The sequence below is a fragment of the Strix aluco genome, chromosome 8 (genome assembly GCF_031877795.1).
Source record: "Strix aluco isolate bStrAlu1 chromosome 8, bStrAlu1.hap1, whole genome shotgun sequence".
NCBI lineage: Eukaryota > Metazoa > Chordata > Aves > Strigiformes > Strigidae > Strix > Strix aluco.
Window position 1 is genome coordinate 18,234,368 of NC_133938.1, and position 13,152 is coordinate 18,247,519.

The window sequence follows — 13,152 nt, forward strand, 5'->3', positions numbered from 1 at the left end:
TAATTGGTAATGAAGTGTAAGCTGTTAGTCAGTGGAAATGTTTTCAGTACTCAGTGACACTTCAGAACCACAGACCTTTTTGCAAGGTTTTTTGTGTTTGTTTTTTTTTTTTTTTTTAAATTATGCTGCTGTACATTCCTTTCTGTTGCTGTTTGGATGGATGCAGTTTTCATGGAGGCTGACCTCTCTCCTAAGGTTGAACTGCAAAAGAAAACTAAGAGATCCTCTTTTTCCTGCTCTAAAACTACCCGCTGAATAATACTCTAATGTTTCCCTTTGTCCATAGGCTTCTAAAGCCGACATAGGAAAGGTGAACATAAGTACACTTATGCAAAAAGTCAATGTCCTTAGTCTTTAATATGCAAAGCTAATTTCTAGTCATTTATTTGTTTGCACTCTTATATTTCAGGTGATATTTAATGAAGTTGTTCTTTAAAAGCTTGGTTGGGTTTTTGTTGTGTGGTGGGATTTTTTTGTTGTTGTTCCCCCCCCATCCCCCAGCTGGCTCTTCCTTCACTGGTTTATTTCTTCAGCTGAAAATCTTTGGAACATTTTTCTTTGAAATCAGGCAGAGTCTAGTGGGGAAAAGTAATAAAGTTGTTGAAGTTCAGGTTGGGTACCATACCTTAATGAAACACTGCCTTGACTCTTTTATGAGAACCTTTGACTTTGGAAACTGCCATCTCAGCAGAAGAGAATGGCTTTAGATAGTTTCTTTTTATGTAAGGGGATTGTAGCAATGATGCTCTAAAACCGTGGAGAGTTTTAAATAATCTGTTTCTCCCCATGCACCCCCAGTACCCTTTCATGTTTACTGACTTGAAGCCTTTAATAACTAGGGCCTAACTCTGACTTTCCTCACTTTTATAAATGTAATCGAGAGTGTAACCCCTTAACTACTAAGTTTGCATTGTTGGAAAGCAAATATTTAAATTTGTTGTCTTTAGAGGAGGAAAACAAAACTTCTATGGCATTTAAATAAGCCATTGAACCACTTTGGTATAGGATCTTTCTCTGCATTTTGAGGTGTTTCTGGAGGAGACAGGGAAGACAGATACTTTTACTTGGCTTTTTCTTATTTGTTGGGTTTTCTTTTTTTGAATGTAACATTTTAAAATCCTGTTAAGATGGCAAAGGAGAAGTTAAAAGTGAGGAAGAAGAGAAGCGGCGAATTGAGGCCAGAAGAGAGAAGCAACGGCGTAGAAGGGAAAAAAACAGTGAAAAATACGGTGATGGATACAGGTTTGTGCTGTAACTGCTGTCTTGTGTGCAGTGTTTTTCTTCCCCTTTATCCTTCTGTAAGAATATGTTTTTGTTCCTGAAAGCCCCTTTGGACTGATTTCAAGAAAATAAAATGCAATGAAGAAATGAGCAAAAAAACCCTATGCTTTGCCACCCCCCAAACCCCCTGTCCCCAAAACAAAGCCAAAAAACTAACACAGACAAACTCAAACCAAAGCCCAGCACCCAAATACTGTGACTTAGAAGAGTGGATGTTTCACTGGACGTCTGCTGTATCAGAAAATACACAATTTCCTAACCCTTTCTCCCTGACAGATGAACCAATGCAGAGACAGCTTAGAATGGTACTGCCTTTGAAGTGTATGTTTCAGTTAAATATATATTTATGCTGACTTAATAAGCTGTTAGAAATTTACTTTATTCTGGTTTTATATGTATGGTGAGCAGAAATTATAGCAAAAATAAGTAGATAGTTCGGTAACTTTTCTTAGTTACACAACTACACTAACAACAGTTAGCCAAGCGGGCTAATGGCCAGCACTGTACAAAACGATTCTGTGTCAGCATGGTACATGATCATAGCATTAGTGCCTGTTCCTCATTGTACAGAGGAAGCCATATTGCCTTATAAAGATTATATCATTTTGATGAGCTTTACATTAATTCTTTTGACTAGCTGTAGTTAGGAAGTTGTGGACTAGCCTGACTATGAGAAGTACTAGAAAAGGTGACACAAACTAGAAGGCTGTTGATAGATATACTCACGGAACAATGTGGCTTTTAAATGGCTAGCTTCTGATTTCCACCATTTTCACCTTCTGCACAGATAATTCCTTACTCAGACTGGCCTGATTTATATTTGGTTCTTGTAGCAGTTACCTGTAATGGTAAAATACTGAAATTTTGTTTTTTCTTTTTCACTTAGGCTTCTTTAAACAATGCTTTTCCCATTCCTTTTCTGATTAGGTTTGTCAAGTCCTCATAGTTTTGAGGAGAGAAGAAAGAATGTTTCATTAATAGTAATATTATTTAATGTATTTATCTTGATAGAATGGCATTTACGTGCTCATTTTGCAAATTTCGAACATTTGAAGAAAAAGAAATTGAGTCACATCTAGAGAGTGCAGCTCACCAGGAAACATTGGATCATATCCAGAAGCAAACCAAATTTGACAAAGTAGTGATGGAATTTCTTCATGTAAGACAACTGTTTTTTGATCTATATAATACTTTTACATTAGAATGTAATTATAATTTACCATTTATCTTTAAAATATGCTTAGTTTATCATCATTATTCCTTTTGCAGATGACTTTTGGCACAGCATGTATTACTGAAAGTTGATGCAAATTCGGAGTCTGTAAAATGGTGTTACTTTTACAATTAAAAGTAGTGTCTTAAGAAAGAGCAATTACTTGCTATTTATTACAGAGCTATTCTGAGTAATACTTTGAGTATTGGAATATAAACAATGGTACATCAAATGTTACATTTTTTTTTTCTGATTCTCTGTAGGAGTGCATGGTGAATAAATTCAAGAAGACAGCTATGCGTAAGCAACAGACAAGTAACCAAACGGAAAATGCTCAAGCTGCTGAAAAAGATATAATGGAAGGTGAGTAATGTTTTTTATGTGAAAGTAGATACTGTGGACCTCTACTTGTCCTTTTCTCCTTTCATTCTTCTTCAAACTTGATAAAATGTTTGGATTAAAATGATTAATTTTCACACCTTTTCTGTACCTGGTTGGGATTCCTTGCTTCATTTCTGATATAGTATGGAATGTAAGCAGTGGGAAATAACAAACCTTATTTATGTTGGCTACGCAGGTAGCCTTCTCAGAAAGTAAGATAACACTGTGCTAGGTACCTGACAAACAGAATTATGTGGGCTTTGCCACAGTCTTGTTCTGTATAATGCATGAGGACTAGCAACAGGTGGATGCAGATAGATTGAAAGAGAGTGTGTAATAAAGCAGCAAGGTGATAATGGTCAAATAAGATGACAAGGATCTGGGTAATCTAGAGTGGGATAGTTGCTGTGGTTGAGGGATGCTGACAAAAGGAGTTTGAGCACTTTCTTGGCTACCCAAGATGCATCTTGGCCTGAATTTTTTTTCCCCTTGCTGCCCTACAGACAATTTTCGAGAGCATTTTGTGTGTCCCTGCCTTGCTGTGCCATATCTTTCTACTTTATCCTGTGCTTCAGGGATTTCAAAAGATGTGCTAGAGCCAGGGGGGACATCTTTTGAGTACCTTTATATTAGGCAGTAACTGTATTCAAATATTACCTTAATTCGAATTTAAATGTTAAGAGCTACTTAAAAATGGATATAGCCAACGTCTTAACAATCTCCCAAATTCTTTTTGTGTACTTTCCTTGAGTACTGGAGGGCCTATTTGCCTTTATGATCAGAATGTCTGTTGACAAGCTAATATTTAAAATTGCAACAGGAACTGGGTTCATGTGCTTCTTCCTGGTGGTGAGGGGAGGCAAGGAAATAAATTAGTCTCTCTTATGAGGGGTAAATTAAATCTAACTGTTTTGGTGAAGCTTTGTTTCTTGTATCAAAATGTGTATTAAGGATATTTAGTTATTGTTGATTTTAAATAGCATTTTTGAACATTAAATAGTTCAGTTTGATTGTTGTATTGCTTTTATTTCCCTCTGTTTAGGCAAGTAGGTGTTCATATATCATAAGCTCAGAGAGCAGACATAATGGCCTAGGTTTCATATATAGTCTGTGGAGAGCAGGAGTTGTTGGAGTTCAGAGAGCCTAATTTTGATGCCTGAATTTGGGTGAATATTCCCCTATGGTTCAGTTTGACATATTTAACAACTGAGAGCTCTAATTTTCTCATATAACACAACCAATTCCCTCTTCCACTTCACTGAATAACACATTTTGTGTTAATGATTTGTTGCGTCTTTGGCAGGGGTTACTGCTGATGACCATATGATGAAAGTTGAGACTGTTCACTGCAGTGCTTGCAGTGTGTATGTTCCTGCATTACACAGTTCTGTTCAGCAGCACTTAAAATCTCCTGATCACACAAAAGGAAAACAGGTAAGATATGTCATATTATTTAAAAAAAAAAAAAGCAAGCGTGATCTAATAGTAGGTAAGAAGCATTATGGTACTTGATGCAAGTAATTTCTAAGTTCTTGTTAGTATTACTTGTTCGCTAGAAAGCTAGAATGTCCTTGTTACGCTTTGTAAACATCATGTCTCATGAAGTAGCCAGCACTTGAGCACCCCCAGTTAATGAAATGTTGGTGTGCTTAATAGCTGACAGTCGTTAAGTCCTGAGAATGGCTTTTTATTCTACAGGAATTTTTTTACTGCCATTAAGTGTTGGAAAGATTTTGTTATTCAAATTGCAAAACATAATACATATGCTTCCAGAAAGATAACAAACCTGGTGTCTTTTTTGCTTGGCTATTATCTTTTTAATTTGAAGAGAGCAGTTTAGAATTAGCAGTAGAGTATGGTATTGGTCCCTCTTAAAATTTATAATGATATGCTTTTAAGGTTGGTAGAAGGGTTGAAAGAGTAGTATGAGTGGAAAAAAATCACAGTTGTCATGGTAAGCAAGATTGCTGAAGTAATGTTTTGTTTATATATGAGCTTCTGTGATTATGAAGTATCATAGAATGGTTTGGATTGGAAGGCACCTTTAAAGGTCATCTAGTCCACTGCCCCTGCAATGAGCAGGAACATCTTCAACAATTTCTTAGGTTGTGATGGAAAAGCATACGTGTTATCTGTAGATGAGAACAGGTAACTGGTTGTAGACAGGTGCATGGTTGTAGTTCATTATAGAAGCAAGATGTGAATATATCCTTTGATCAAGCTAAAGCAACAAACTAAATTTAATTGAACTTACTATGTGGTTTGGACTTAGATGCTAAGAATGAGCATTTCATGCTGCAGTACATTCACTGTTTTCCTTACAAAAACTGACCATGAATTCAAATTTGTGTGACAATTGTCACACAAATAGGTGTGTGATAATTATTCACTGTAAAATTTGTTTCCTAGGCCTACAGAGAACAAATAAAAAGGGAGAGTGTTCTTACTGCCACCAGTATCTTGAATAATCCTATAGTCAAGGCACGATATGAGCTGTATGTGAAGGTAAGATGTAAATGAAAAAAGTCATCTGTAAACTTCCTCCATGCTGATGGAGTTCAACCTCAGTGCTCTGTCTTCTGTTTCTGCCTTCTAGGTAGCTCACAGATTGAATATACTTTTAATGTGTTTTGCCAGTCTCAGACAATGTCATTTGCAGAAAAAATGACCACCTTCAGATTTACCAGGTTTTGATTTACCATTTAGATGTGTATCTAGTCAATTTTTAATTAGATGCTCTTATTAAAAAAAAAAAAAAAAAAAATCAAGCTTCAGGAAAGCATCAGCAGTGTCCTAAACTTCTTATGTAATGCTGACCATAGAGCTCAAAACACATTACAAATGACTCAGTCTTTATGTTTAGAAGCAAAAGCTCCGGTGTGTGGCTTTGTACTGAAGTACAGTGCACACACTATTCAGCAACTTTTATTCCATAGAATTTCTAGGATTCATGGCAGCACAAAAAATGAAAACTTACAACAGTAACTGTCATGATGGGAGAATTTAAAAGGCGTGACAGCCTGTGTTGCAGATACATGGCCTGAAAAACATATGTGAATTCATTTTAGCAAAATGTATAGTTTTTTTTCTTCTGGGCTGGTGAAGTGACAACTTCTGTAGTACAATTGTTAGCTATTTCTGGCAGTTGCTTTTAACTGGTTTATAATTTTGTCTGTGCCCAAACAATAGACTCTCAGACGAAGCCATACTGTGGTGCAGAAACATGACAAGATATAAGGCAATGCAGAAGTTAATTGTGATTTAAAATGTCAAATTAGTCATGTCCTGCAAAATTAGGTATGGTTGGCTGTGTGAGTCAGTTTCAAACGACTGTTCTTTGTTAAGAAAAGGTAGCAAATGACCAGATACCACAGCCTGGCACATCTGTGTGTGTTTGCAGCCATCTCTTCTGGTGTTCCTTCTGGCCTGGTATGCCTGTGCATTGTCCCCTGCAGCCCCCTCAGGGGGGACGACTGGTAACAGGGGCAATGGAAATCTGCCGTTGATCAGTTGGAAAACTGAGAAGGATAAAATTTACAAGACTGTCTTCACGAGGAGACCACTGACAATTTCAGAATGTTTAGCGCTGGTATTTCCTGGGATGGATTGAATTTAGTACACTTTCAGCAGCACCTGCTCAGTGAGATGTATGCAGAAGGTTATGCAAATCCTTCTCATCCTTTTCCAACTGTATAATCAATTGTAGACTGAAGGAGTCCAGTTTTATTACACAGCATGTGATGAATCAGAGCATGTGATGCAGACATTTGGTGCCTGTAGTCTTTCAAGAGAGGAGGAAATCCTTGTTATGGCCAAAAATAGACTGCTTTGAGATGAAGGGCAGACTGGCTTGGGGAAATACCTGTCCCCACCCCCAACCAAAAAACCCCAAAACAATAGAACAACAAAAAAACCCCAAACAAAACCACCCTGAACCCAACATTGTTTTGGAAAGTGTTGTCTACCCTGCATATGCAGCATGAATGGAGGAAATTCAGAGCAGGGAAGACCTGTGAGGCTTGCATAGATTTGTACCAAGTCACAAAGGTAGGTCATCAACATCACAGATGCCTTTGACAGAAGGAGAACAAAATTGCAGCTCAGCAACTCCTGATATTTATGCATCCCTATGGATACAGTTTGACATGAGCAAAAAAGATTTTTTTTCTTTTCTATTACACTGCTGGATTTCTCTGTGCATTTTGGGAAGCTTGTTCTTTTAATGTGTGGTGTAGAAGAGGTGTGTATCCCAAATAAAGTTGAATTAGGGAAGGCTTTTTTCTGATGAGGTCAGTGCTGCCTTCTAGAACCACAATCTACTGAGAGTAGTAGTCATCCACTCTTTACCACAACCGGTATTTGGGACCCTCCTTCCCCCATTGTGATTTTGTATGGAAAAATTCTGCTTGAGTTATTTTGATTGTCTCATGGACCTACTGAATAACTGCTTGGAGGGTGACAATTTAATGTAATTTGGGTTGATTGGCTGCCTGACACCTGGCAGCAGGTGATCAATTTTGAGGATATTTGCTTCGTGTTGCATTGTATAAGACTTCTCAAGGTTGAAGGCTCTGGCTGATGTTTGACTGAAAATGAGGGAGTGGATCACAACTTCTGATCTGGAGTAAGATCAGCAGTTGTTATTGCTTGTCACCTTGGCCACTTCTTTTGAGTAAAATGCCATTCTATCTGTGATTTATTCCTCTACCCAACACTTAAGGAAAAATCTCTTTTGCCCTTTGATTTAATCTTCTCTCTAGTTAGAGATGGCTCCACAGGTTGGTTGCTATATGTGCAAAAGGAAAGAAAGCAAAGAGATGCATTCATTTTAAACAAACTTACAGTCTCAAATGTGTTGTTCTGCAAACACTAGACTTCCATTTTTCTTTAACTACATGTTTCTAGTTTGCACTGTGAAAGCTGAAAGAAAATTTTTTTTGGCTGTAAACATTTTCAAATATTTTCATATTTAACCACTTAATTATGAAGTCAGTTTTAGATTTTCAAATTTCACTGCAAAAATCTTTTTAAGAAATAAATGCAAACTTGGTAGTATTTACCTGTACATGCTAAATAAGTGCGCACACTTGAACTTGAATCTTTCAGCTAGTTCTGTAAGCTTGGATGTGTCAGCTGTAGCAAAGGTGTAGAGGTTAAATCACCTCTGGTAACTTTCACCGAGTTAACTTATTTTTTTATTTTTCTTTTTTTACATGGTAAAGGTGCCTGTGGTGTCCACTGAAAATAGAAGGATCTATATGAAGTTAGCCTAAGATAATCTCTTGTGTCATTTGGGGGTTTTTTGTTTATTTCAAGCCATTTGCAACTAGTGTCCAATTTTCACAGAAGACAGCTTCAGTAAATTAGATGATGTGGCTTTAGAAGTGCTCCTGGTGTTTTATAAAGGCTCTGATCTTTGTTATGCTTCTGGTCAGTGACTAGAGTTACAAATGGAAAGGAAAAACAAAGTTCCACATAGGGTTTGACAACAGTTGTTAGTGCCACAGCTGATGATGAAAGTACCAAGAATCATAATGGTGGAAAATAGCCTTCCTTAAAGGTGCCCTTCTTAATTTACTAATGCAGCTTCCTTGGACCTATTAGTATTGGAATAACTCTGTCATGTGTATCATTCTTCCAGTCTTCTACTGGACCCTACTGCTAGGACAGTCATTTTCTGTATCATGTCTTCTGTCATGAAATGCTTCTTCTGTTCCCTGTACTGCTGCTTTGGAGCATTGTTGGAAACTTCTCCATTCAGTTTCCAGAAAACTACTGTACCAAAACTGAAGGTTTCCAGTTGTAAAAACTTGCATGTGATCTTTATCATCCTAATATAGTGCTGGTGACCATCTTTTACACTATGTTATTCCATGATTTCTTTTAATTTCCTGTATTTGAAAATCCAATTCAGTGCTTAAATTAACAGCATATTGTTTGCATCCTGTCCTTTGCATGCAAGGAACTTTTTGTCTTAATCTCTTGTTTGATACCTTCGTCATAGATATTTTAATCAAAGAACCTTGAAAGGATTGTTTCTTACCTTGGCCGTTGTTTTAAAGAGCTCTCTGTTTCCCTAGTGTTGGCCTTGTGTGCTACTCTTTTATGCTTCCAATGTACTCTTTGTATGTTTTTTTTAAAGTTCTTAATTTCTCCTTATTCTCCTACATCCATATTGTAAAAAGAGGGGGAAATCTACCACAACCCACCTGCTGGCCACTCTGAAACAATCATCTTAGAAGTCTTATGAACCTGTAGCAAGTCTCTTTATAAGGAGGAAAAAAAGACCATATTATTTCTCAGGCAAAAAGTTGTCACTTGATGAAGTCATAACTATGTCTAATTTTGGACTGTTAGAACTTCCTAGATAGAATGATGTCTGTACTGGAAAGCTGCTTGGATGTTGCTCAAGAAAAGCATCATAGAGGTTGACATTTTCTATCACTGTATTCCAGGACTGATTGATCATGTGTATTAGTGAAGGGATTCTAAAGTTTACTAGTTAGGTAGGCAGACTTTGGTATCCTTTTGGGTCAGGTTTGAGAGACCTGTTATAAATAGACATAGAGAGTGGTTTCTGGAATCAGGAAGCTTTGGTTGTAAATACCAGTTCACAGTCTTAAGCTTTCTCTGCGATTTAAATATTCTAGAGACAAGGAACCTGAAGAATGCATCTCTTGGGAATAAACTACTTATCTGCTTGTGTTTTTATGCTCTGTAGGCATCATAAAGTCTTTCTGCAGCAGTTCAGTGGTATGCCTGTGTTCTTGTTTTCTGGATTTTTTTGTTTTGTTTTTTAAAGCCATCTGGGAAGATGAGACCAGTGTGGCTGTCAAAATCAACTAGCATCAAAATTGGCTCTGCATGCTGTGCTGGATGCCTCTGATGCTACATCACTGGAAAAGAGCGCAGTCGTTAGAATCTTCCCCTTGAGGGCAGTAACTTTTTCCTTAGTTTGAGAACTTGAAAAGTGCATTTTTCTCTGAAAAAACAGTTGGGGAAAGCAACTTAATTTTTTTTTTTGGTGTTATTATTGTATAGAGATCTGTTCAGCCAGAAGTAGTGTGCTGAATCCAGTTCTGCTAGGTTAGCCAGAAGCGACATACTTGCCTCCACAGGAATGAAGCGTAACAATTTTCTGTAGCTTGTCCCCAAGAGTCAGGGACAGTCAGGAGTGCGAAAGTAGTCTGTTTAGAAGTGCATTCTTTAGCTCTAGTTCATCATTATGCCTAGCCTAGCCATGAGAGGAATTTTAATCTTTCTTTTTTTATCAGACTTATAAAAGGGCTTCTGATATCCTTGTGAATTATTTACAGAGAAAGGCCACCTTTTGTTTTCTTGTGCTAAGAAATGATGCTCTCTGTGAGGCCATGTGAAACTCTTTAATATATCTGTCTTCTGTTTAATGTCTGAGCATGTATTTGAAGCTAACCGGGTGGCATATTCTTAACTCAGCAATTAGCTTGTTTCTGTCTGTCTTTGGAAATTCTTGTTCCTGTACCCAAATGTGATTGAAAATATTTGGCTGAACCAAAGGAAAGTGGCACTAGAAGCTTTGCTGTCAGAGGTCTGTTGCACTCCTGTCCAAAAAGGAAAGTAGATAAGTATAGTTTTGGGCAGTTGAACTAATCCTTATTGAAATAGGGTTTGGATGCTCAGTCTTTTTTATTTCACAATGCTTTCCATTGATGTTGGAATTGAATTGGTTTGGGCGCTCGCTTTTCCTTATGTTGTTTTATGAAACTGTTTACTGAGCTAATAAATATTTTTTGGTATTTCAATGTTGGACACTTACCTGTTCAGTGAAATACTGCTTGGTATTCTGTAGCCCCATGATGCTCGAAAGTGATAGTGGATCATCTAAAAGTGGCATGAGTTTTACCTGAGATGTGGAGTTTTCTTATTTTCATAGGGCTCAAATAAGTTATGACACCAGCTTTCTCTATGTACTTGACCATTTTACCTATGAGAATCTACTTCTAAAAAAGCCAAACTTAGTATTTAAACTTCTTTAAGATACTACTTTTACTCATGGGGTTTATACGTGGCAGTTATGCCTTTGATTAGGCTATGAGTTGACTGGGCTCAACAGACACTGCCATCCAAGTGCTGTAGGCTGGCCATTACAAAGTGCATGCATAGAATTATCCTGGGACTTGGACATGGTCTCAAAGAATTCTGCTTTCTTTGGGTTACTCTTTAAATCTGAATTTATGATTTTAGAATAACAGTGAAGCCAAGTTTTTGCTTAGTGGCATTTGCTAAATGTTTTTATAGCTTTCTAATTTTTCAGTGATTTGTAAGCCACCTGGAAGACCCTACCTGAAAAATGTAACAAGTAAAAATATTTAAGCAAAAAAAGGACAAGGGGCCTAGTACTCAATTTTTCTTTTGGATCATCTTTTAAATAATATTCTTGAAATCCTTATCCTAGTGTAGTTAGTGCTTGGTGTCATATGTTCAGATCAGATTTACTCTGTCAGATGTTTGAATGTGAAAGGAGTTTTAGTGAAGAAACTCTTAATGCTCCATATTGTTACAGTTTATTAAACAAGTGAAAGCTGAGGTATGTCTTGTACTGAATTATGGTATGAAATAGAGAAAGTATGAAACTAGAATGCCAACATATTTAAAATACTTTCTGAGAAGTCTGCTTGATAATTTTTCTAGATTCAATGGATGAATTTCAGGCTAGTCAATGTAATTAATGCTAGATTTCTTTTTTATTTACTGAAGAGTTTGCCTTTTTGATAGAATTATTCAGAGTGAATAAAGACTGTAAATATGGAAAAGCAGAACAAAACTACTCCATTCAGATTTGATTGGGGAGAAAAAAGGAAGCAGCTGTAGTTCTTAATAAAAACATGGTGAAACTTAACCGTGTAACTTTGATTTAGTGAATGTTGAAGTTAAACTGAAGTTTGTGTGTAGTGTACTTCGGCTTTTTCTCAATGCCATTTCTACTTTCATTGAAACAGTTTATTGGGATCCCAGTTTCCAGTGTGCATAAAAATGAGGTGTTGCTAATTTTAAATCAAATATGTTTTGATTTTCTTTAAAAAAACCCAAACCCTATTAAAAAGCTGTATGAAATGCCATAGCATTTCTTAGTGGCTGCCCTTTTCACTGAAATGATGAGTATTATTTTATGTTTGAAATAAATATCAAAGTGTTTGTTTTCCATCTGCTTCAGGGTGAAAATCCTTTTGAAATTAATGATCAGGCTCAGGAGCAGCAGACGGAAGAAGAAGACAAAGCTGATGAGCCAGTTGAGGGTGAGGAAGAAGAGGAAGAAGAAGAGGAAGAAGAAACTGAAGAACAAACTGACTTCACTTTAGACCACACTGAAGATAACTAAGTGCAAGAAAATGAAAATATATTAGGGGGGCAAAACAGCTTTTTATTTCTGCTCTAAAGTGGCTAAGACTTTTTAATAGTCTCCGATGAAGTTGTTGAAGATTCCCCACCATATGCATGCATTCCATTCCATGGAAAACTTGTTTATATAATTCCTCTGTGTTTCTGATTTTGTTTAAAATGAAATTAAGACTATTTTAGTTGAGCTTTTTATAGAAAACTGACTGTTAAAGCTGATTAAAACATTGTGTTGTATATTTTTTTAAGCATCCTATTTTTTTGGTGTGTGTATTGAAAGTTGGATATAATAATTTTTGGTCTAATCAATTGAAAAGAAAGGCGGGTCTGTGGGGTAAATATATTAAATGCTGTATGGCATAAGCTTATCATATTTACCTCTTAGTACAGAATAATTAACTTCAAAAACTGTGCTGTTGAGTGTGGCTGTTTTGGGGACTGCATTGCACTCTGTATAATAGAGTATGTGTTATAATATGCCTTGTAGCTTTTTGTGATAAGATGTACCAGTTTGTAGCAATAAAACACTTAAGAAATGTTATTGTTTAAAGTGTCTGTAGTTAAGTATTTAAAGTATTTGCCCATGCTGACTACCAGATTGGTTTCAAATCAAATCTTCATTGATATTATGATTGAAATTATTTAAAGTTTGTAGTTGCATCTTGGTGACTCATGTTATTTATTGTTGATTTTTGATGTATTCAGACTCCACCTACCGGGACAGATAAGCACTTTAGCCTTTATAGTGTGCCTAGGGGAAGCATGCTTTCAGTTTATTTACATGCTGTGTACTGTTGTCTATCTTAGAAATTGTATGTAAGTACACTTGTGTTTTTCCACAGTTCCTTCTAACTAAGCTTTTGACTAATGAGAACTGGAAATATCTGATTTAACTATGTCTA

General features: G+C 36.5%; 1 protein-coding gene across 3 annotated transcripts in view; it reads left to right on the plus strand.

Annotated features, from left to right (window-relative positions):
* ZNF326 (zinc finger protein 326) overlaps nt 1-12,791 on the plus strand; it is a 30,297-nt gene extending 17,506 nt beyond the window's left edge. For all 3 annotated transcript variants that reach the window (XM_074832448.1, XM_074832450.1, XM_074832449.1), the window contains 6 exons: nt 1,128-1,242; nt 2,293-2,440; nt 2,758-2,857; nt 4,179-4,309; nt 5,285-5,380; nt 12,069-12,791. In XM_074832448.1, coding sequence (XP_074688549.1) covers nt 1,128-1,242; nt 2,293-2,440; nt 2,758-2,857; nt 4,179-4,309; nt 5,285-5,380; nt 12,069-12,233 — 755 coding nt within the window. In that variant the 3' untranslated portion in view covers nt 12,234-12,791. The remainder of the gene's footprint in view (nt 1-1,127; nt 1,243-2,292; nt 2,441-2,757; nt 2,858-4,178; nt 4,310-5,284; nt 5,381-12,068) is intronic.
* The last annotated feature ends 361 nt before the right edge of the window (nt 12,792-13,152 follow it).